This window comes from Taudactylus pleione, unplaced genomic scaffold (assembly GCF_031769625.1).
Source record: "Taudactylus pleione unplaced genomic scaffold, aTauple2 ptg000086l, whole genome shotgun sequence".
NCBI lineage: Eukaryota > Metazoa > Chordata > Amphibia > Anura > Myobatrachidae > Taudactylus > Taudactylus pleione.
The window spans coordinates 26156057-26182516 of record NW_028284488.1 but is presented as its reverse complement, the minus strand read 5'-3'; the positions used below and the strand labels follow the sequence as shown (position 1 = coordinate 26182516).

At 41.3% G+C, this 26460-nt stretch overlaps 1 protein-coding gene across 2 annotated transcripts in view; it reads right to left on the bottom strand.

The window, feature by feature from the left end:
- The window catches only part of SEMA3A (semaphorin 3A), a 259026-nt gene that overhangs the window by 166785 nt on the left and 65781 nt on the right, over positions 1-26460 (bottom strand). For both annotated transcript variants that reach the window (XM_088468796.1, XM_088468797.1), the window contains exon 2: positions 5907-6064. In XM_088468796.1, the coding sequence (XP_088324922.1) occupies positions 5907-6064 (158 nt within the window). The remainder of the gene's footprint in view (positions 1-5906; positions 6065-26460) is intronic.

Genomic DNA, 26460 nt, shown 5'->3' with positions numbered 1-26460 from the left:
CGGAGCTTGGTGAATTTAGGTCCGCATACTAGTGTATGGGGACAGTGGGCCACATCGGGAGTCAAAGGTAAGCAAGAAAGATCTGTGATATCTCCCGCGTTACCTTCATTTCTACAAAAGCAGGTGAAAATTAAGTGATGATGAATAGACCCCTTAGACACAGCTGTCAGAACAAAAATTTGGGAAGCCATGCTAGATACATCACATGGCCAAAAGTAAGTGACCATGACCACACCTTCCAATTAACTGCTTACAGTTGCAGAAAATAAAATATACAGTTATGCAATATCAATGGTCAAAAATCAACAATAGAAATGGGTCATACTGAAGAGCTCAGAGACTCTTAACTTGAACCTGTCACAGGGTGCCACCTTTTCAGCAAATAAGTGTTACATTTCTGCCCTGTCGGAGCTGTTCCAGTCAATTCTAAGTTCTGTTATTATGAAATAGAAATGTCTAGAAGCAATAGCTAAACCACAAAGCAATAGTACCCACAAGCTTGCAGAACAGGACCACCAAGTGCTGAAGCTTGTACCCCCAAAAAATCCTTCTTGATTACAATACTCATTACTAAGTTCCAAACTTCATCTGGAAGCAATGTCAGCACAAGAACAGTTTGTTGGGAGTCTCATGAATTGGGTTTCCATGGTCATAAATCCACATACAAGCTTTAGATTACCATTCACAAAACCAAACATCAGCTGGAGTCTTGTTAAGCACACCACCATTGGACATAGAAGCAGGGCAAAAAGAATTTTGGGAGAGAAATCATGCTGCATGAATCTGGATTTGATGGGTGCCAGGAGAACACTTCCGGTATGAATTTATACTGTCAAATGTAAAATTTGGTGAAGGAGAAATAATATATGGGGCCGATTTCATGGTGTGGCCTGTAATCCTTAGTCCCAGTGCAGAGAATTCATAATGCTACAGAATTCAATGACATTCTAGAGAAATGTGCGCTTCCAACTTTTTTCAAATAGTTTAGAGATGCCCTTTTCTGTGTCATCAATAACAATGCCCCATGCCTTAACCCAAGTCCATAAAAAATGATTTGCAGAGTTCCACATGTACAGTAGTGTATATGGAAATATTTTTTTGAAACTACTGGTCTTATTGGTCCTCTTCTATCATGAAGATTCACCCCCAGCAGCAGCAGTCCAAGTGTGCAAACATTGTTTTTGGAAATTGTGGATTGCATGAGGGAAGTTAGTTTTCCTGGTGGTGGAGATTAGAGATTGCATGTGCTGGTATCGATTCATGCTGCTGGTAGCTGATGCTGGAATGCTTGTTATATATGATTTTCCAAATTTTAATAAACCACTTGAATGAACTCTATGAAAATTATAGAATAGGGAAGCAGAGGCTAGATAGTTAACGTCCCTACCTCTAATGACTTTGGTACTACAAATGCTACAGATGCCTTGACAAATGACAGGATTTGATTAAAATATTTCCACATGGAAGAGGTGGCTTTCTTGGTATTTTGCCCAGGCATGATTGGCATGAAGTGCTGGCACTGGTGGATAACTTACTTTGACACAAACAACATCATCCTCCTAAATTTTATTAACTTGTTATTTCCATTCATGATCCTCATCAATGTCAGATCCACAATTACCTCCTCATCCTCCATTTGCATATTTACAACTTCCATAGTAGCAGCCTCAATTTCTAGGTCTAAACCATAATTCTCATCCTCACATTTTCAGGGGGTTCAGAAATTGTGGAAGGAGTCCAAGGGAGTCCAGCAGTGTATGAATGCCCATGGGGTGGGGTCTGTGAGCAGCAGGCCTCCTGCTCTGAGCAGTGAGCCCCCCAATCCCCATATCTTACTTGCTCTGGCAAGTGTGTCTCCTCCTCCATGGTGCGATCTTCCCAGTGATATTCAGGAAGATGGTGCATGCGCACTAGAGATCAAATGCTATAGCACACTGCCAGAGTTTGTGCTTTCACTGAGCAGTACCATCTTCCAGAAGATGTCACTGGGAATATGGAGCAGTGGAGGAGTACGGACATGCTTTCCGGAGCAAGGCAAGTATACTTTGGGTGCAGGGTGTGCTGTTCATGGCACCCTGGACCCAGGGGCCCAAGTGCACCACACACGCTGCACTCATTATAAATCCGCCTATGAAACAGACCTCTCAGACTAGACCTCTGGAATATGAAACCTGAATAGATGGCAATATGAAAGATTGTGTTTTGACTAGATTATCATCTCTTAAAGGTTGCCATAAAATTCCTTTAGAATAACATTTTAACTCTATATGACTTCAAGTTATGACTGACATAGGAGTTTCTACTGACTTTTTACAATAAACTTGTCACAAGTTTGCATGAAATTATCCACTCCTCATCCTTCATTATATAATGACTTGCTATATATAATCATCCAAAGAAAATCTTAAAAGATTATAGGCTGCTTAGCCTTCATCAACGTGAAATAATTTTGTAAAAACAATAAAAAGCGTTTTCATGTCTACAGTGACAGCCAAACCAAGGATAGCACTGATATTTAGGGCAGCATGCATGAGTAATGGTTAGCATTACACAGCACTGAGGTCTTGGGTTTGATCCCACCACAGCCCTAACTGTGTGGAGCTTGTATATTTTCCCCGTGGTTGTGTGGGTTTCCTCCCACACTCCATAAATCTACTGGTAGGTTAATTGACTACAAACATAACAAAATATCCTTAGTTTGTGTGTAAATGTGGTAGGGAATATAGATTGTAAACTCCATTGGGGCAGGCAGAAGTGTAGCGAAGGCTGAGCAAATGGAGCTAATGCTCCAGATGACAGCCACTCTGTTGGGTGCTCCACAGGCTCCTTCTTAGCTATGAGTCTGAATCACAGCTAGGCAGATATTGCAGCTCTCATTTCTGCACTGACCATGCTCCTGACATGGGTGGAACTAGCAGGAGACTCCTGCTCTTTGCCACCTCTGAGCTGGGTAATGCTGTCAGCCAGCCTGGGTTGCAAGGATAAAGAATCAGTCACACAGGAGGAGAGAACATGGTGGCAGAGTCCATGCTACTGAGATGAAGCCTGAGATGAGAGCTGATGCGGAGAATCAGGGTCGAAGTGCCTAGGGCTCGGAGGATCCTGAGCAGTGAGTCAGATAGGTCACGCCTGACTTCTCCGACACCACATGCCAATAAGGGACACTACTGTGGCATAATGTGAATAAGAGGCACTTCTGTGTGGCATAACGTAAATTGTGGCCACTACTGTTTGGTGTAACATCCTCTTCATGTCAGACATCATGATGCTGAGACATCTGCACTGTTGCGGCTGCCTGCTGGCTCCCGGCTTCTCTCTGATGCGGCAGAAAGCCAGGGGGCAGGTGGGACTTTGTTTTGACAAGTTCACGCAGTATTCAGTGGAGCAGGGTAGAGTGCAGAAAAGCAGACTCTCCTCCATTTGCTCTACTTATAGGCCAAAGCACTTCCTGGAGCAGGAAAGAGCACAATAACACACTCTCCTCCCCTTGCTCTGCTAATTGGTCAGAGTGCATCCTGCGGGACCTAGCCTTTTTCAGTCAATGACCAACTCGTGACACATGAAGGCACAGTGGCACACATTTTGTGAAGTGCTGCTTTAGGCATTGCTTCAGTAAGGATATCTATTATACTGTATGCGCTTTATTGTAAAGTGAATAACATTATAGGGATGACAAAAGCAATTTATTGTTATATGACTTTTGAATAATAGTAAACATTGGTATAACTATAACTTCAAGCATATCTTCATACATTTTTGACCCCTACTGGAAACCTTGGAGAGGATGTCCAGGTAGAAAATTCTGAGGGTGTGGTAGTATGACCAGGATCACCAGAGTCATGTCCCCCACTGCACAGTGTAAGGTTTGCTGTAGCTAGAAGCAAAGTTGGAACCATGATGATGAAAGTGGGAGGGATGTAAGAATGTGTTTTTTTTCTTCTATGAGCACAGGACAGTTGGCAAGTATGTGTACAAGACTATTAAAATAATAACTGCAATAAATACAGATAAAATAAAGATAGCAATGTTTTTATACCAAACACGCTACGTATCATTTTAGCCTTAATGTAAGTGTAAGAAATTTTTACTAAATAGTGATGCTATTATATATTTTCATAAAGAGAACAATTTTTAAGAACATAGGGAACTATTTATGAATGTACCTTAATACTATCAGTATATTATGTTTAGTATCGCAGTGATACTAATGAATATGTCACTGGTATTCAACATTACTTACCTCTCCGGTGAGATCCAATGATGATCCCCCTTCTTAGCAGCATCCTTCACTCTGTTGCTGGCAGCCTATTGCTTCCAGCGATTGATTGCTGTGTCATGGGCATGCGCATGACACTCTCAAATGGCGGGGGCTCGGTAATGCCTGGAAGGTTCACTGAAGCTGGAAAGACTGTTGCTTTGTCCTCATTGATGCCAATAGGACCATATTGCTCTCGCCATCTATAGATAGCTTAAGCGATACAGTGACAAACAGTGTTAATCTTCATTACAGGGCTGTATCTACCCCTTGGCCAGGGTGGCACTCACCAGAGGCGCCGGCCGAGGGAGGGGCAGTGACACCTATGGCCATGGGGTAGAATCATATAGTAGTTTAGACAGAACTACTTTCAGATTTCAGTCCTCATATCACCATGCCGAGGAACCATGGGAGATGCAGTGCAGTCTGACCCAGGTGCTCAGATTGGTGCCAGAGGCCACAGAACTACATTTCCCAGAGGCCCCTGGGTGGTGAAGCTCTCTGCTGTCTGATCCTGATGCAGGCCGGCTCGCAAGGGGTCTCCAGCTCCGCTCATCATACAGGGGAGACTGGAGGCTGCAGGAGGAGAAGAACACTCTGTTACCTTCCTTCTCAGCGGCCTCAAAGGTGGCTTCCATGATGTGAGGGGATATCAGGGATTGGGAGATTAGTGTCTCATTGCCAGGCTGTATAGTTCTTTATGTATGTATTATACCTCCCATTCTCACTGACTGCTGCTTCTTCCTGGGGAGCTTTATTTCTACCCATGCATGTACTATACCACCCACCTCCCCCTTCCTCACTAATTGCTGATCCTTCCTGGGAGGCTTTTTTCCTCCCCATGTAGTTACTATACCCCCTCACTCCTCCCCTCCTCACTGACTGCTGTTTCCTCCTGGCAGCTTTATTCCTTTTTATGTGTGTATTATACTCCTCCTACTCACTGACTGCTGCTCCATCCTGGGGGTATATGTAGTTTAAATACAGTTGAATGCTGGCACTGGAATCCCGGCATTTCAACCGTATTAGGGTTAGGGGGACGATTAGTATTAGGCACTAGAGGGAGGGTTAGGATTAGGCTGCAGGGAGGAGGTGTAGGGTTAGGATACTTACCAACAGGTGTCGGTATCCTATCCCTGTCAGGGTGCCAGCACCAGGATCCTGAGCGCTAACACTCTGTACCCAACCCCTGGGGGGCTTTATTCTTCTCTTTGTGTGGCATAATGTGTATAAGGGGTACTAATGTGTGGTGTAATGTGAACAAGGGGCTCTAGCATGTGGTGTAACATGTATAAGGGGTACTACTGTGTGGCCTAATGTGAATAAGGGACACTAATATGCAGTGTAATGTAAGGGACAGTACTGTGTGGCGTAATTTAAATTGGGGGTATTATTGTTTGGCCCTGTCCCTTCCCCACAAGATCACGCCCCTTTTTCAGAGCGCTCTGTCCCTTACTTTGCCAGGGGTGCTCGGACCCCTAGATACACCCCTTCTTAGTTTACCACTGTTTGTTACTGAAAGGAGGACATATCTTCTAGACATAACCCCTTTAGCGAGTGCTAAAGGGGTTATGTCTCATTGTTAAATGGGGACCATATTTTGGCAATAGAGAAAGTATAAAATACAAAAATAGTGTCTGTATAAAAATACCTTTTGGAAATCTTTGATGTTAGCCAGGTTAAATGAAAATATGTGATCCTTCGCTCCAACGTATAGCCTTCCCCGCTCTTCATCTAATACAAAAGTGTTGTAATTTGAGCTGTTAGCCAAGCCATTAAATGTGATTAAGTTGTTGGAGTCCAGCATTTCTGTAACAGAAAGGAAATTCAACAAGGTTAGTAAGTAACCAATTATCTATCAAATAAGAAAATATGAATGTTGCAGACAAAATCTAAAATTCTTATGTATAATAATATAATAATATTAATATCATCACTCCTAAAATATTGCTGATGATTGTGTTGAACAGTAAGAGTTCAAAATGTAGGATACAAAAATAAACTACAAAAACAGATGCACCTTTCATATGGGAATTAATACATTAAGACATGCAGCTTTTTACAAACAATTTAAACACAATGCACTATAGATAAAGTCTGTGTAAAATATTACAAATATAAATGGTTCTAATTTCCAAGTTAGTAATGTTATATTGCAAGGATCATTTCCATTATCAGAATCAATCAGAAAATCATTTAATTCCTCCCTTCCATTTTCAATTGGATGAGGTTAATTCATGGTGTTCATAATCCTTAGCACCATTCACTAGATCACAAAAAGGAGCTGCTATCAGTGTGATCATCCAACACATGCAGACTGCTCATGGCCATCTGTTCATCATGACTGACAACAGTTGAGGTTTTCAAAAGATATATAATAAAGAAATTCAGAGGCTGGAGGTTGATTGTGAGGCCCAGGAAAAATTTAGATAAAGAGACAAAATGAGGTGAACAAAAGTTGAAGATAGACTAGATGGAAGACAGAATTACATGTGACAAGCTAACAAAATGCATAACCAATACCTCACATGTAGTTGCTTATACTCTACATAATAAACTAAAAATATATAGCTTTCAAACTAATCAAAATTAAAATAATTTATCTTCAAGAAAATTTTATTTATTGCTGATAAAGTATTTTAAGATTCCTAAAAAAAATATAGAATAAAAACACAAGTGGTCAAGAATTGGGGACATTAACCTTATCCTAAATAAGGCTTTCTAAACAAGTGTTTGTAACCTTTGTGTACATATGCTGACCAGTTGCCATCACTGGTCACCTTGAGCATGTTTCTCTAAGCCATAAGGGTCATTGTGCTCAATTTGACCATGTCCAAAATGACCTTACATGGGAATTTAATGTACTGAGATTCGTCTTTGCTAGAAAAGACAGAAAATAGATCTACTTTGAATTAATTGTCCAAATTACTCAGTTGACCATGACACTTAAGCAGTGCAGATGTATGTATAAAGATACACACTACAGATTTAACTGTTCTATGAAACTACAATGTAAATTGTTACCATTTATATATTAAGTGGATTTTAAACAGAAACTAACAGCACAAGGTGTACTACACAGGTTTTCATGAACGTCTTTATCCTTTAATTTCTACAATTTGAAGTTTATGATTGCAAAAGTAAAAATGTTGCAGTAGTAAAAAACTATGAGGTTTGTAACACTAGTCAATTGGCGTGTTAAATAACTAGAACATGACAAAGACATAAAAGTTTTAAGAATATGCAATACTAACTATAACCCAGGGGCGTATTAAGAGAGGAAGGGGGCCCATGTGCATTCCCCATCTAGGGCCCCCTCCTCTCTCCCCGGCAGCCACTAGCAGACCGGAAGATGACCGTCGGCAGCCGCAGCACCAGTAGACTCTGGGCACTAGTGTGTGCCCAGAGTCTACTGTGCATGCGCAGGTCACCAGGGAAATGGTGCAAATGCCATTTTTCTGGCGATTTCCTTACTGCGCATGCGCAAAATGCCAGGAAAATGGCAGCGACAGCCATTTTCCGGTGTTTTGTGCAGGGCTGAGACACCCAACGTGGGACCTCGGAGAGGTAAATATTAGATAATATGGATGCAGGGTGCGTGGTGCAGGCCCCCCTGGACCCAGGGGCCCGTGTGCAGCACACACCCTGCACCCATTATAGATACACCCCTGCTATAACCAGTACTTTAACAAACTGTTAATTGTTAAATTCAATACAGTAGCTTTGGAATCTTGATATTGTACGCAAACAAGATATCATAAAGAACCATAAAGAATATCCAGAAATAAAAATCCCTGATAAAATTCAACTTACTCCCTTTGTTGCAATAGTGTGTGGGCTCCTCCCTTGAGTCTGGATGGCCACTGCACATTGCAATACAGCTTCAAACTTCACTACACACCTATGTCTCAACATATTGGGGCCAAACTGACTCAAGTAAGTATGGGGGGTGGCAGAACAACAGGAGAGGCCACTACTACAGGGGGGCACTACTTGAAGGAGCACAACTGCAGGGGGCACTACTTGAGGGGGCACAACTACAGGGGTACACTGCATATGGGCACAACTACAGGGGGCACTGTATAAGGGCACAACTACAGGGGGCACTGCATAATGGGCACTACTACAGGGAGCACTGCATATGGGTTACCATTACAGGGGGCATTGCATAAGGGGCAAAACTACACGGGGCACTGTATAAGGGGCACTAACTTGATACACGCAGTTTACAGGTTATAAACTATGTTCCAATTATCTGGATCTACACGGACATAGAAACTGTGCAACCTGTCTTGAGCTGAGGTGACAGACTGGCAGGAGCAGAGAGGAGGGTTGGTGAAGTAGATCTGTCAGGGTGGGATGTAATGGGCATTACTGTTTGGCATAATGTGTATTTGGCATTACTGTGTGCATGATGTGCTATTAGAGGCATTACTGTGTGGCATAATGTGTAAGGGGCATTACTGTGTGGCATAATATGATGTATGGGGCATTACAATGTGGCATATGTGAAATAGGGGTATTACGGTGTGCCATAATTTCTTATAAGGGCATTACTGTATTCATGTGTTATATGTGGCATTATTGTGTGGCATGTGTAAGGGGCATTGCTGTGTGGCATAATGTTGTAAGGGGTATTATGATGTGGAATAATGTGTTAAAGGGGCATTCCAGTGTGGCATACGGTGTTATAAGTAGCATTACTTAGTGTGTCATAATGTGTAAGGCACATTACTGTATCATGTAACCACACACCTTAAACGTCGTCTTTGGGTGTGTTTGATGATTTTGGCACCTGAAACTTTTTTGGCATGGGGAGCAAAATTTATAGTTACGCCACTGGGGCCAATGCGGAGTTGAATACAACACATCCATGATTACTCCTGCATTGCTCACACAGAGAAACACATGCTGTACTGTACATATTTATTCAACCGCATTGTGCCTATCTATATCTGTCTTACTTTCATAGTCATCATAAAGACTTTTCTTGTGTGCAAATGACTAGTTACTACCCAATTATGCCACTACAGCCACAAGTGAAACTAGTAAACTTCACTACATGCGCAGAATGAAAACAAGCAAGATATGTCCGCAAAACTGTCTTGTGTTCAGCTCTGCATCAGTCCCAATGGGTGCATCACATTTCTATCCACAACTCCAATCGCCTGGACTTCTGGAAGTTTTAAACTTGTCCGTTATTGCCACAGATATTAATAGTAAAAAGTATAGATTACAGAGGGTATTGCCCCAGCTGACTCCAAAACCTTGGGGGTGGGGGCACTATGGTGGGTATCACTACAGCATTCTTTAAGAGAACATACATATTATATCATGTACCTCTCTCTTCTCAAGAGGGATATGTTAAGTTACCTCTTAGGGAAGAAACTAGAGAAGAAGTGTAGGGGGAGATGTGCTAAACCTTGCAGAGAGATAAGGTGAAAAGAGATAAAGTACCAACCAATCAACTCCTGTCACTTCACAGGCTGTGTTTGAAAAAAGGACAGCTTGGAGATCAATGGTTGGTACTTTAATCTCCCTCCAAGGCTTAGTACATCTCCCACATATGAAAAGCACATTTATGACAAAATAGCCATTTTTTAGCTACATTTCTATTGTGCAATAGCTTTTGTGCATCCATCATTGCAATCTGCAGTTTCAAATATAAATGTCACCTAGGTAAAGTGATTTTATTTTGTTCATTTGAATCTCAAATAACTTATTTCCATACGAAAAGCGATCCCTATATCTGTGCCGGCCTTGCTGTCTTGAAGGACAATACAAAGCTTCATGCATTTCCATCCCTGCCAAACATTTCATAATCCGCAGGATTTCATCAGCCAGAAATAGGATACAATTTCCTTAATTTAATGAAGACTAACATATAATAAAAATTGTATTACATGTAGGAGCAAGAAACTGGAATACATTTATAAATGACAAATTAGGCTGTATCTCGGAAATATGAAAGTAATCTTGCTGACATTTCTGTTCCGATAGAACTATAAATGCATGTACAGAAAACATGCAATGCTGCAGAGCCAAGAGTGTATAACTGAGCAGACTATATCTAGTGATATAAGACATATGACTTGACTTGAAAAGATCTTTGTTCTAATATTGTCTTGTATGCTGACCCTTTCCATGACCTCGGGTTTCATGTCACCTTATCTGCACATGTCACAAAGTGTTTCTGCCTTGTCATCACCTATGTTTTACTTTCATCAACATATTAAAAGCTCTAGAGAGAACAAGAATACTCCTCCAAATACTGCATAACTTGAACATGTTCTAAACTAATTGTGCTGCCTATCAAAAACTTAAAAAGTGTAGTTACATGATCATGTGTGGATTTAAATTTAGAATATTTTGTAAATTATGTAATAATGTGTCCATGGCTTTCTCCTGTTGTGTGCACGGTGTAGTTTATAAGTCATTTGTTAGCCTCTTTGGGTTACCCTTTAAGGTACATTGCCCAGAAAAACTCTAAATTATATAATAATTCTCATCAAAAATGAACTTTCACATGGCAAAGCAAGAAAAAAAAATGCATTTTATTTGCCTTATGTACTATCCTGTGAGATGCTGGTACGGGAGCAATTCAGCCAATTTAGACCAGGTTTTCCTTTTACATTATTTTGACTATAACATTACTGGCTAACTCAGGAATCATGCCTGTGCCTTTATCTTGCAGGCTATTATGTAAATCACTATATATGTCCATGCTGCTTTGCTTATATTATGCAAGTTTTTTGGGATTAATCCAATGTTCTTCAAAGAGCTGTATGCATACTGTATGTGTAAAATCAGAATTTCCTTCTCTGCCATTTTTTAAAAATGTTTCATACAAATAATATTTTGCATGTGGGTAAAAAACAAATCGTGTTAAAAACAATCTAATCTTAATCAACAAGTGATTAAAATAACTACATTGGATTGGTAGATACTGTCAACTGTTTTGAAAGCAAAACAAAGCAAAAACAAATATTAGTGACACTCCTTGCTATCCTCCCTTGCACACTATTCTTGTTCAACATTAGTCTTATAGTGGATACATCGTACAAATACTGGCCAGTCCACCAGTGCCAGAGGCCTGCAGATCTTTAGACGTTACCCTAGGTTTTTTGTGATCTCTCAGAATATTAAAAGCTTTGCTCTTGGGAGTCATTTTTGTTGGAAGACCACTCCAGGGAGAAATAACAATGGTACTCAATATTGTTTTTGCACACTCTGGGATAGTAGATTAGGTAGGGACAGGGCCGTGGACAGCTCTGCCGAGCCCTGGTACAGTAGGGGTCATGGCCAACTCGGGGAGGGGTGGCCCAACCCCCTCGTTTACAAAAAATATACTATGTTGACATCCGCAAAGCGACTGTGGGTGTAGCACAAGAGGGTCCCAGTGGCAGATCTGGTGGGTGGGGAGAGTGTGATCCCTCCCCCCAGCACATCATGCTGGGAGAGAGAAAACAGACTGCTGCCTCCTCTCTCCCCAGCCCAGCACAAAGCAGTGTAGTACCAGAGAGGCAGGAGGGGGACGCTGTAGGACACGGGCCCCTACCAGGTCCCTTCAACAGGCCTGGATACAGAGTACCTGTCTCCCCCCCTCTCGGTGCCCCTGGCGAGAGTCAAAGTCTACAGAAATTGTTTTTGTAACATTTTCCTTATAACCTTTGCCAGTCTGATGAGCATTTAAAAACTCTTTCTACAGTCCTCAGATATCTCCACTAACTGATAAATTACATGTGTTCAGAAATCTGTGTGCTGAAGACCAGAATTTGGCAGTAAAGATGCTTATGTTTTTTTAAGTAGGGAAGCAACACAAACTCACACTCTTGATTATAATTATCTCCATTAATGAACAAAGAATCCTATAAATTTATATTATTTTTTTTTCAAAAATAAAATTAATTTGAATGTTTTTAATCAATAGAAGGAATGAATGAAAAAGTACATAATTTTGTGTATAGATTGATGTACTGGATTCTCTTTAACAAAGACCTGAACATATTTAATTATAAATTCAGAAGAATCTAACAGTTTCACAAATTTTCTAGCATCCCTCTAAACAGCAATGTGTTTTTAACATGACGTACGTGGCCATGCTTATGGCTGAACAGTGCGGGAATCCTACACTATGAAAATATTATTGGATATCTTTGGAGCTGTCACACATCACTAAATTGTGAATACACACACACACACACATTACATTACTATGTAAATGCATGTATAAACTAAAGGCAGTGAATGTGTTATCAGCTTGGACTATTTTGCATTTTATCTGGTTATCAAATGGGTGACAATTAAGATTGTGTATGCTACTGCAGTCATGGTTATCACTACTTTTCACTGTAATTTTCAATACTTTTTATGGTTATCATTACTTTTCAGTATAAGTACGTGGGGTGGATGTAGTGGTCAGGGTGCCCATATGCACAAAAGTAATGGCCACACCCTTCCGCCCAATTTTATTATTTTCATTGTTTGATCATAATCACTCATTTGATGATTGGCAGTTTAATATACTAATGAAACAAGCCATGAGCTATAACTTTTCATTTTAGTTTGAATTACATAGACATATTTACTAAGTACTGCAGGACAGCTACCAGGACAGTCTGTGCATTTCCTACCAGTCTACACTCTACTGTAGGTGTATAGTATGGTAGATATATTTGCTTCTCTCACCTTCTGTGACTTCACAGAGCTACTCTCCTAGGGGCCTATTCATCATTGGGGGCTGTATGGGGGATACTTATCACTGGAGCAATTCGGATCCCACTTCGCATCCCTGCAACTCCTATCCATAGGAAGGATCGGGGCTACGAGAACAAATGCCATCTGAAAATGACATTTGTTCTCACAGGCAAACTTCGAAAACTACGTTTTTGGAGTTTGCTGAATATTAGATGGTCCTAGATGGTCCTATTGGACAGCTGATAATGAATGGCCAGTTACCTATGTGGAAATGCTAGTTTCCGCATATTTAAGGTAACAAGGCATTTTAGTTATGATGAATAATGTCCTAATGTCTCTAAGGGCAACTTAAAGAAGTAGACAATATGCAAAACTAAAAAAAAATGATATTCTGATAAATGAATCAATTATGAATAGATTTGAAATCAAAACATTTTCTACTTCTAATGGTACAAATTAATATTCTTATTAGAATCAAAGTTGACAGAATCTTCTCATTTACAAACTGCATAGATTTTCATGTGCAAATAAAGATAGTGTCCACAAATGCAAATACCAAACAACACTACTACTGATTATATTACATGAAAATAAAAATACTTTATTCCATTTTTGGTGATACTTTATAGCCAATCTACAACCTGTGGAAAAGATTTTACTAATGTGCACCTCACCATAGCCAGAAGCCAAGGTGCTGCTACATGAAGTCAGGTTCCTGGGGCTTAATTTCCACCTAGTGTTGAGGACTTTCAGAGCTAGGGGCAGCTTCTCGCTTTCCTGTCTGGTCATCCTGGTTATGCGTGGTTACTGCCTGGATGTTTGTGGGTTTGTAGCAAAGAGACAAGGGTGGCCTGGTGTGGTTAACCGTGTGACGTTGATCTTGCACCATGGGGACCTTAAGGAGATGTTTCCTCTGGCAGTTCAAACGTAGACTGACAGTGGTGTATCGATCCTTCTTGTCTGTTACATCTTGGGTACATTGCTGGCACGGTGTGATGAGGCATGATTCCCCAATCCTGTGGTTTTGCGGGTTCATTCCTGCTGGGTGTTGGTATTGGTGTTGCTCTGCATTGATACCGGCTCAGACTCTGTGGGTGGCATGGCCCACTGTGGGTGCGAGAGTTTGCGCCAGCTGTGGTATAGTGTAGTGCTTGGTATGGAAGATGTGGATGCAACTCCAATGTGTTTCTGCCCTGCACAGGCCTTCCTCAGGGAGTATAAGTGGTGCGGCCTGGCCAAGAAAGTGGTTAAGAGGGCATCTTGGATCCAGTGTCAGCGTTTGATTGGCTGTCAGATTGGTTGGTGATATTGTCACTCAGGGAGTGCTTCTCTTTTTGGGTGGTGGTTGTAGCTAGGTATTGGTTGGCTGTGGTGAAGTGATCATGTGATCAAGCATATTGTAAACAGAAAAAAATAAAATCTTTTCCGAAGGTGACAGTGCAACTTTAAATTAGGGGTGAGCGGGTTCGGATTTCTGAAATCCGAACCCCCCCGAGCCCCCCCGATCCGAGTCCGATCCGAATCAGGCTCGACTTTTCCCGCCTGACTCGGATCTGAAATCGAGGCAAAACGTCATCATCCCGCCTTCCGAGTCTCGCGGGTTTTGGATCCTATATAAGGTACCCACGTCGGCGCCATTTTCTCACTCGGCTGTGGACAGTGAAGAGGGAGGGTGGGAGTTAGGGCTGTGTAGTGTAGTGTAGTGTAGTGCTGCTGTTGTCCACTACTTCAAAGTCCATAGGGGCTGGCTGTGTTGTGCTGTGCTGCTGTTGTTAATAGGGGCTGTGTCCACTACTTCAAAGTCCATAGGGGCTGGCTGGACTGTGTTGTGCAGTCAGTTCTCCATAGGGGCTGTGTCCACTTCAAAGTCCTGTGCAGTGTCCCAGTCCTAAAGGAGTGCTGTAGTGTTGTCCAGGGGGTGCTCTGTCCATCAGGGGTGCTCCCCCCAAGTGCTAAAAAAATAATATATTTTCTGTGTTTGTGAATTGTGTGCGCAGTAGCCGCACGTGCATCAACAAAGTAGTGCCAAGCGTGCGCCTGTGTCATAAGTAAAGGGCCGGCTGGCTTGACCGTTAAAGGGTGCTGTAACCCCCGAAAGTACACTCCAGTCCAAACCAAAAAAAAATTATTTTCTGTGTTTGTGAATTGTGTGCGCAGTAGCCGCACGTGCATCAACAAAGTAGTGCCAAGCGTGCGCCTGTGTCATAAGTAAAGGGCCGGCTGGCTTGACCGTTAAGGGTGCTGTAACCCCCGAAAGTACACTCCAGTCCAAACCAAAAAAAAAATTATTTTCTGTGTTTGTGAATTGTGTGCGCAGTAGCCGCACGTGCATCAACAAAGTAGTGCCAAGCGTGCGCCTGTGTCATAAGTAAAGGGCCGGCTGGCTTGACCGTTAAAGGGTGCTGTAACCCCCAAAGTACACTCCAGTCCAAACCAAAAAAAAAATTATTTTCTGTGTTTGTGAATTGTGTGCGCAGTAGCCGCACGTGCATCAACAAAGTAGTGCCAAGCGTGCGCCTGTGTCATAAGTAAAGGGCCGGCTGGCTTGACCGTTAAAGGGTGCTGTAACCCACAAAGTACACTCCAGTCCAAACCAAAAAAAAAATTATTTTCTGTGTTTAGCCGCACGTATATATCAAATCGATATAACATAAATGGAGGACCAAACTTTCTCCGATAATAATAAAATAGAGAAAGATCAAGAACCACTTCCTCCTAGTGCTGAAGCTGCTGCCACTAGTCATGACATAGACGATAACATGCCATCAACGTCGTCTGCCAAGGCCGATGCCCAATGTCATAGTAGAGGGCACATACAATCCCAAATGGCAAAGTTCAGGAAAATGACCTTGAAAAAGACATTTAAATCAGCTGAAGAGAAACGTAAACTTGCCAATATGCCATTTACGACACGGAGTGGCAAGGAACGGCTAAGGTCGATCCCTAGTATGTTCATGACTAGTGGTTCAGCTTCACATGACGATGGAAGCCCTCCTCCCACTAAAAAAATCAAAAGAGTTAAGCTGGCAAAAGCACAGCGAAGAACTGTGCTTTCTAAGAAGATATCACAAATCCCCAAGGAGAGTCCAAGTGTGGTGGTGGTGGTTGCGATGCCTGACCTTCCCAGCACTGGACGGGAAGAGGTGGCTCTTTCCACCATTTGCACGCCCCCTGCAAGTGCTGAAAGGAGCACCCACAGTCCACTTGCTGATATGCAAATTGAAGATGTCACTGTTGAAGTACAACAGGATGAGGATACTGGTGTAGCTGGCGCTGAGGAGGAAGTTGGCGAGGAGGATTCTGATGGTGATGTGGTTTGTTTAAATCAGGCTCCGGGGGAGACAGTTGTTGTCCGTGGGATGAAAAAGCCCATCACGGTCATGCCTGGGCAGAAGACCAAACATTCCACCTCTTTGGTCTGGCAATATTTCTATCCAAATCCGGACAACAACTGTCTTGCCATATGTACCATATGTAAAGGTGAAATAAGTAGGGGTAGGGACGTCAACCACCTAGGAACATCCTCCCTTATACGGCACCTGCAGCGCGTTCATAAAAAGTTACTGTCAAGTTCAGAAACTTTGGCTAAGACCGTAAGCAGTCCAGGGACACCTAAATCCCGTTGTCCTGTTGTATCCAAGTGCCTGCAAACCACACCGTCAACTCCCTCCTCGTCAATTTCCTCCTTAGTCAGGATCGGAAGTAGTCCTGCAGGCCATGTCACTGGCATGACTGACTCTCCTATCCGGGATTCCTCTGGAGGATCCTGCATTGCTACGCCTACTGCTGCCGCTGCTGCTGTTGCTGCTGCTGGGAGTCGTTCATCATCCCAGAGAGGAAGTAGGAACACCACTACTTTTACTAAACAATTGACCCTCCAACAGTCCTTAGCGAGGAGGATGAAGTACGACAGCAGTCATCCTGAAGCAAAACGTATAACTGAGGCCTTGACTGCTATGTTGGTGTTAGACGTGCGTCCGGTATCCGCCATTAGTGCAGTGGGATTTAGACAATTGATGGAGGTAGTGTGTCCCCGGTTCCAAATCCCGTCTAGATTCCACTTCACTAGGCAGGCGATACCGAGACTGTACAGAAACGTCAGAAAAAGTGTCCTCAGTGTCCTGAAAAATGCCGTTGTACACAATGTCCACTTAACCACGGACATGTGGACAAGTGGAACAGGGCAGACTAAGGACTATATGACTGTGACAGCCCACTGGGTAGATGTATCACCTTACGCAGCAACAGCAGCAGCGTCACCAGTAGCAGCATCTCAGAAATGCCAGCTCGTTACAAGGCAGGCTACGCTGTGTATCACCGGTTTCAGTAAGAGGCACACCGCCGACAACCTCTTAGAGAAACTGAGGGAAATCATCGCCCAGTGGCTTACCCCACTTAGACTCTCCTGGGGATTTGTGATATCTGACAACGCCACCAATATTGTGCGGGCATTACATCTGGGCAAATTCCAGCACGTCCCATGTTTTGCTCACACAAACTTGGTGGTGCAGAATTTTCTGAAAAGCGACAGGGGCGTGCAGGAGACGCTTTGGGTGGCCCGAAAAATTTCTGGCCACTTTCGCCATTCAGCGACTGCGTGCCGAAGACTGGAGCGCCAGCAAACACTCTTGAACCTGCCCCGCCATCACCTGAAGCAAGAGGTTGTGACGCGGTGGAACTCAACCCTCTATATGCTTCAGAGGATGGAGGAGCAGCAAAAGGCCATACAAGCCTATACATCCACCTATGACATAGGCAAAGGATGGGGTATGCACCTGACTCAAGCGCAGTGGAGAATGATTTCCGTCTTGTGCAAGGTTCTCCAGCCCTTCGAACTTGCCACACGTGAAGTCAGTTCAGACACTGCCAGCTTGAGTCAGGTCATTCCCCTCATCAGGCTTTTGCAGAAGCAGCTGGAGAAAGTGAAGGAGGAGCTAAGACGGAGCGATTCCGCTCGGCATGTGGGACTTGTGGATGAAGCCCTTCATTCGCTTTGCCAGGATTCCAGGGTGGTCAATCTGTTGAAATCAGACCACTACGTTTTGGCCACCGTGCTCGATCCTAGGTTTAAAGCCTATGTGGTGTCTCTCTTTCTGGCCGACACAAGCCTGCAGAGGTGCAAAGACCTGCTGGTGAACACACTGTCAGCTGAAGCGGAACGTGACACGTCAACGGCTCCTTCTTCATTTTCTCCTGCAACTGGGGCTGCCAGGAAAATACTGTCACTGCATATGATACTGTCACCATTGACAGAATGGTGGAGGATTACATCGGTGACAGCATCCAAGTAGGCATGGCAGACAGTCCATACCTGTACTGGCAGGAAAAAGAGGCAATTTGGAGGCCCCTGTACAAACTGGCTCTATTTTACCTGAGTTGCCCCCCCTCCAGTGTGTACTCCGAAAGAGTGTTTAGTGCAGCCGGGAACCTTGTCAGCGAAAGGCGTAGGAGGTTGCTTCCACAGAATGTGGAGAAGATGATGTTCATCAAAATGAATTATCAGCTCTTCCAGGGAGACCAGCCTCCAGAAGGTACAGAGGGACCTGTGGTGGTGGATTCAAGTGGGGACGAGTTAATACTTTGTGAGGATGAGGATGTACACACTGAAGAGGGTGAGGAATCGGTGGATGAGGAGGATGAGGATGACATCTTGCCTCCATAGAGCCAGTTTGTGCAGGGACACATTAATTGCCAGCTTGTTTTGTGGGGGCCCAAACGAACCAATCATTTCAGCCACAGTTGTGTGGCAGACCCTGGCGCTGAAATGATTGGTTTGTTAAAGTGTGCATGTCCTGTTTATACAACATAAGGGTGGGTGGGAGGGCCCAAGGACAATTCCATCTTGCACCTCTTTTTTTTCTTTGCATTATGTACAGTTTGGGGCCTAGTTTTTCAAACTGCCATCCTGTCTGCCACTGCAGTTTCACGCCTAGATGGGTCACGTGTTTGTGCCGCCCACTCGTGTCGCTTAGCATAGTCATCCAGCTACCTCGGTGCAACGTTTTGGACATAAAAACACTATTGTGAGGTGTGAGGTGTTCAGAATAGACTGGAAATGAGTGGAAATTAAGGTTATTGAGGTTAATAATAGCATAGGAGCAGAAAAACCTACAAATTCTGTGATTTTAGCTGTTTTTATGCTTTTTTAAAAAAAAATACAGATCCAAAACACAAAACCCAGAACCCAAAACACGGAAGGGTGGTTTTGGCAAAACCAATCCAGATCCAAAACACGAAGAAAGATCCAGATCCAAAACCAAAACACAAAACACGAAAAGTGGCCGGTGCACACCCCTACTTTAAATGCATATTTTGACATTCTCTGTGTGTTCTTTCATGTTTTAATTACATCAACATAGCATTACTATTAACACAACAATCTCTATTGGTCATAATATATAAAACAACCCTACATACAAGCTGGTATAATATAATACATATGTCAGCAGACAGATTACAACAGGTGTAAATCTTTCACAATAAGTTCACACTTAGTCATTTCAGTATCTTATTTCAAAATATTTTTAGGGAACATGACAAAAAAAACAAAAAACAAACTTTAAATAGGATAAAGAAATGTTTTCAAATTCCAGTATTTCATTATTTGTCAGTCCACAAGGAGTAGATTTACACAAAAGACCCTTCCTCTAATATGACATTGTGTCTAGAGTCAAGTATAATCTTTTGCGCACAAAGTTGTTAGGCTTTGAAAAAAGGTGACTAGAAACAAGTAATGAAAATCAGTAAATAAATACCATTATTTAATGCTGTATAAACAAAGTCTAGCTATAAATAATAACACCATGCTAATGTTAAATTTAATAGTAATGATAAAATATCTTCCCCTTACTTGAGTAGTGTAACAGCAAGGTTCAGTGTTCAGGACCCCTGCAAGTCCTGTTATATTCACTCCTGCTTCTGGGACTAGGCTCTTAGGCTCTTCACCAGGGTTACACTTTTAATGAATACAGTAAGTGGTTCAAATGTACTGTTAAAGCAGAATGTATTGGCTGCCATTGTTAACTACATTATACAGAATCAAATATACAATGCACCCATTGCACAGACGGACCCTTATTTATTGTTTAGCACATCCCCTCATATGCTGCCGTTTGAGAGGAGGTGAATTGGTGCATTAAAAAGAGAAGTATTGCTGTAGATCACACCTAGAGCCAGAGCTGACAGCATAAGTCTGCACAACATCGTAAGTCTGCAGCTCCAGCTGCGTGAACAGCAGGATCAAGAGATACAACATACATAGGTACTATAAACAAATATGTCCAAAGTCTAATAGCATGCTCAAAAAATGAGGAGCCTACATTTTCCATGTTATATCTGGCGCTAGGTATAGTATGCCAAGCTTTAGATGCAAAGTTAATCTACATTATATCTTGTACAGTTTATAATGTATTAACAGGTACTAAATACAATATTAAGCCATACAATATCTGGTGCCCAGTCAGAAATACAGTCAAAAATCATGCTCAGTCTAATATGCAAATATACATACAGTAAATTACTCTTCCTGAGCTCTCTCTCTACATCAATTTTTTTTTATTCTGTGCTAAAATTCTGGCAACCAATTGCCGAGTTCAACCCAGATAATAACATCCAATACCAAATTTAGTTGATTCAACTGAGGGACCATGTTGCCTCTGACCCTTTGGTATACTTGCTGACTTTTATTAATCCCACATGGGTGGTCTAAAGGGCAGCTGTGAGAGATAGGTTGCCAATTCATTATATCAGGGTGTCTCCCTGCATAATCTCAGGACATTCTTGGAGAGAAGGAAAGTATATTTTATATACTATCTTACAATATGTGAAGTTGTTTGTTCATGTGATATTAATAAATATTTCATGATTTTAAGAAGTCTCCCTTCGTTTAAAACAGTTTTGAATCCATTATGACTGGATAGAATTTAGAACTACTGAATTCTCTCACTTTAAAATGACATCTGAACTACAGTAAATACTTATCGAAGCAAAAAAAGAATCTATTTCCACAGTGTACCAATAAAAGTACTGATGCTGGCTGGCAGTAGTAAAAATAATTTTACCACTTGACAAGCCAGTCCTGATCCCTTCTCTACATATGTAGCATGGATTTGTTGGTTCACATATGTGGACTGCACTGGAAGCCTGCACTTAGACTTCCAGTAGCAGATTCTTTAAAAAATAAAAAAAGTTATGGATTGAGTGGAAGCCATGTTTGATAAGAAAAAAGGAGTAGACTCTTTCCTTGATGTTTGGGAGAGTTATGTAGGGAAGTTGCCTCTTACTATACAGAAAGGATTCAGAGTAGTTTATGTCTCACTGCGAGGTACAAGTTGAGGGTACTGGGTGGAGACCCCCTCGATTGCTTTATAGGCCACCTGGTGGTGTTACCTACATTTTCCATATGAAACGAGCATTGGATATTCTTACCCTTTTTTTCAATATCTGTCATTACCTATTGATATTGTTTTTTGCACTTTCTTGCTATATGCCGCAATTCATTCTGGCTTTTTATTAATGTATAACCAGTCTTTTGTGTTGTTAATTGCTATGTTACTCTTCAAAACAAAAAAATATAAAAAAAAAACATTCAAAAAAACTTGTTTGTTTTTGGAATATTGAATTGATAAGAACTAAAAGATGTGGAAATTGTGTGCATTTTAATGACTGGACTAGCATTATGAGAAGCTACAAAACTGGATCTGAAAACTCTGCCGTTAAAAATACCAAAGGGCATATGTTTATTACTTATCAGGTTGTAGACCAGATAATCATAAGTTTTTATTTCTGCTATTTGCGGCAATAAGAAATTAAGATTGGCAGGGATGCATTAAAATACACACACAAGGACAGGGCTTCAAAAGGAGCCTGTACTTGCGATGAGTAAGAGAAATGATCGCTAATGCAATCATTTCACTTCTACAGCAGCTAACGCTACAATCATTTAGGCTACAGCAGCTAACGCTATCTGGGATGGCATTAGCTGCAGGGACCAAGCTCTACAATAATGTTATCACTCTGCGATGCAAGGGGTGGGCCGCACTGGGTGACACCATCTTAGGGGGGTGAGACCAAAATAGCAGAGCTGCTCGTGTCATCCACACTGTGCTGAGGGAGGCTGGGGGCTTTCCAGCAGCTCCCAGAGTATGACGACATGATCATACCCCAAAATGGTGCACACCAAGGGGCATGGCCCTGTGCCCTCTTTCAGAGGCACGTGCAAGAGACCAGTGAATGCCGTCTCTGCTCCAGAATGCTTTGCCTTCTGGAGTTTGGTATATCCGACAGCCTAGAAGACCCCATAGAAACCTATAGGAACTGCTTCTGTCGGAAATTGAGTGACTGTGGCAGACATCAGATATCTGCTCTGGACCCCCTTCTTCCATCCTCAGGATCCTTAATATTTACAAGTACCCCTCCAAAAATGGGTATTTTTGTGGATAGCTCACAAAATATTATTTGATAATTAGATCCCTAAAGTCTTGATTTAATAAAAAACAAGAAACAAAAAACAAGTCCCACGTGTAATACAGAAACTGTGGAAGTGGGAACAAAAATACCAGTGTATTCTGTTAACAGGCATCAATATATTTAGAAAACAAAATAAGATGAAAGGAGCAGCATTTCAGGAAACTTTGCCAATAATTTCAAATAATAACCAGAGAAATGTAGCTGTTGTGCCAGTGTATTGAACTGCTTCATGCACAAACTTCAAGTTGAACCTTGGAGACCAAAGGGTAATTTTTTTAAAAGTCGATTTAGATTTTTTCTTTTTGAGCACTTGATCAGCACTGAAAATACTGATATATAAGGGACAAATATGTAAAACCAGGGTCTGTCTTGAAATCAGGACCAGATTAAGGCTTGTGGGGGCCTCCCCCCATTACTTGCCTTCTGTCACACACACTATAAATATTTTATATATAAACACACACTAACACACATATACAGTATACATACACATGAACACATACAAACACACTAACACTTATACATACAAACATATATACACATTAACACATACATACACAGTATACACACACTAACACATACTGCATATACAATAACACATATACACACACATTTTATGATTACAGATCATGTACATAGGGATATGTACTCCATTCCATAATATGTATAACAATCCAAAACATTTAGGCAGAAATCTATAGAAAGAGGCATGTATGCACTAATAAAGATGAACCACTGGTGGATCTATAATGGGTGTACACCCTGCACCCATTTTTTCAATACTTACCTCTCCAGAGTCTCACGCCACTGCTACAAAAATCGCTGGGTAAATGGCGTGGTGGCCGTTCTCCTGCAGCGCCATTACCCAGAAGACATGCACATGCGCAGTAGACTCAGGCACAGCTCCAGAGTCTACTAGCGCTCACTTGTGTTACAGTGGCAGATAGAGAGGAAGGTGCCCAGACAGAGAGACTCTACATGGGCCCCCTGCTCTCGTAATACTCCCAAGATGAACTGCACTGTGCAAGAATTACAGTTAGTAAATGAACTTCATTATATACCGTAACTGTAATGTTAATGCAGCGATCATATACAACAGTCCATTTCATTGCAAAAACAACTTTTGGGATCTTTCATTTTGAGCAACAGCTACCTGATTTCATCAGGTGCTTCCTTTCAAATGACAAGAAATTGAGTTATAAAAATTGTTACATGCCATTAACTACTTTAAAGCTTTGCAAAATGATCTGAGGTCAACAATATTTCATTGTGCCCAAAAGAGTCATAAACTGGCTTTATATGAGGTCTTCATTATTTTCCATGGAGGAAAGTGTGTTTGAGTGGACATTTGTTTTCTATTAGCTGTCCATTCCACAGAGGCAAACACCAAAAATAAATCGTAATAAGAATTAGAAATGTAGCATGAAACAATAATATATTCTTTACATTTTGACTTGCATTAAATCCCTAATTAGGCTTTAAACATTATTAGGAATATTGAGAACAGAAGTAGCTTCCAACACAACAGAACAGTTCAGAGCAGTGAATGGATTGTGCCGTGTACAAAAAAAGATCTTCTATATGATATTCTCAGTCACATTTATTTTTAACTGTTAACTATTGTAAAAGTGTTAGTACTGTAAAATGTAGCCGTGAGAAATAAACATGCACGTCAGTGTGTTTATTGCTACAGTAAAAACATTTAAATCCAAGAAGAAGGCCTTATTACATTGATCCATATTATCGCCAGGTACAGTATAGCTGCATATTAAGTAATTTGTAACTTTGCATGTAAACAAATTCACAAGGTTTTTATGAAAATTCAAAAAGATCAGCTCTTTAGTAGAGAGAAAATCATGAGCAAATACTTTGACAGGTGAGGGTACTTTTAGATGAAGCAGACATATTTATTAGCTGCTGACCATTAATGTTTTTTTTTTATCTATGTTACTTTCTAATTTCATTTGTCTTGATTAACATGGCTAGTTTTCATACAGTACTTAGTGAAGTCTAATGCTATAATTAAATAGATTCTGCAGAACATATACTTTATCTACAGGTTCTCCATATACAAAACTAGCATGATATGAATGTGATTCAGCTTCTAGAATATTAATGTTGAAAGGTTCTCTTTTATACCTATACAGCGCACAAGATTGCATGATCACACAGTGTACAGAGCAGAATTGCTTGCTATGTAGTTTGTAGAGTAATAGCCTATTTTCTCAGCAGCTAATGAATTTCCCAAGGAAAAGGGACAATAAAGTACAGTAAGCATCTATTGTAGCTCCTGGTAATTAAGTAGCAAAAAGATAAGAGAAGGTATACAATATTTCAAACACAAAGGCTAAGCTTTCTTTTTCTGTTCTTCCTTTCTTTTTCATCTCTGTAGTACAACTTTAATTACAACACAGCTGCCTTTTAGGGCGTAATTCCAGCTTCCTTTCAAGAGGATGCAATGCAGAGACCTTCTGACGTCTTACTTTAAGACACAAATCTATCACATAGACACCAACACCCTTCCCCTCCTGAGGTCTGGGATCAATGTGATACACTCCACCCTCTGGGAACATTTGCATGTTTATTTTAACCATAAATCCCAACTGGGACCAACACTCAGGTTATATAATTTTATTATCGACTTCAACATGTGCCAAGAACACATGAACACAATCCTTTAAGTGTGGAGAATAAGATGACGACATGTTCTAACGTGATAATACATACATACATAGTACAAAATGGCACAAATATTAAATGTTTGGAGGAGAAGCTGTTAAATATTGATATAATAAATGTATTATTAGACTGGAGCTAAATGTTGAAACCCTTTGATGTGTGCTTATGATTTACACAGTGTTTGAATATATATCATTATAACACGTGCCAACCACGATTTGATTGAAAGCGGCAGTAGATTTCTGTTGGATGATGCTTTTCATTTATTTTTGTTCTACAAGATTTGGGATAGGGCCAGTAATACCGCTAATTTGTTTTCATGACTAGACCTATATAAATTATTGCAAACACAAATGATCTGCAGTTCTTTGGACTCCGCTGCTGTGAGATTTTATTGGGCCTCCTGGCATGAAGTGTTTGATGTTCATTTATTAAAATCCCAATTAATGGTTTTCAACAGTAGGAATTCCCCTAATTTTTTATAATATGGCCAAAAGCTTGTATGGTAATTGAGGGGATGCCAGGTTTTTCATGCCTTGAATTTGTTAATTGAAATAAATTATGGTTTTTTTTTACTTCTCCCATAAAAGAACAAATTACGTAGAAAAAAATAGAATTTAAATTACCTGCTGTGATTCCTCTTGTCACAGTTTGAACATTAAAATTTTATTTTTAACTTGTTTGGGAATTTATTTTTTTTCAGAAAACTTGTGATTTTAATAAAGTGCCCTGCAGTAGACGATGAATGTGATGTAGACTATGCAGTAGAATAAGATATAAATCAAAGTTTTGAAACCTGCATAGTTATATACTCTCCTCTATCTTATATCAATATAATATAATCTTATACCTGATATCGGCGGTTCGCCCCGATAATTGTAGCATGTGGGGGGGTGACCGAGGGTTAAATAGTGCTCGGTCGGGCATGCCAGATTGTCCAGCATGCCCATCCGATGTGAAATTTCCCGTTAAACTGTCGGACGCATCGGGCCTACGGAAGGAACAGGGAAATGTCTCCTCCCCCGGGGGCGGAGCGCAGATGTCTGCCGAATACACCATGAGAGAAATCTCAAAGTGTATGCCGGCGACATCTGTGGCTGGCAAGCGGGCTAGATAAAATGTCTGTCGGTCTGACAGGCATTTTATCTGGCCATGTATGCCCAGCATTAGGAATTGTTTTCACACTTTTTGTGTTCATTTGGCAAAAATCAAAGTTTAATCATATAATTAAATAACAAAAAGCAAACATGTAGCATTCAGAAAGTCAATACAGGTGTGAAGAGGTCAAATGTATTCTTTAAATCAGTGTTACCAAAACTGACGTTTCGGTCCATGGACAAAGGTCCATGCACAGGACCGAA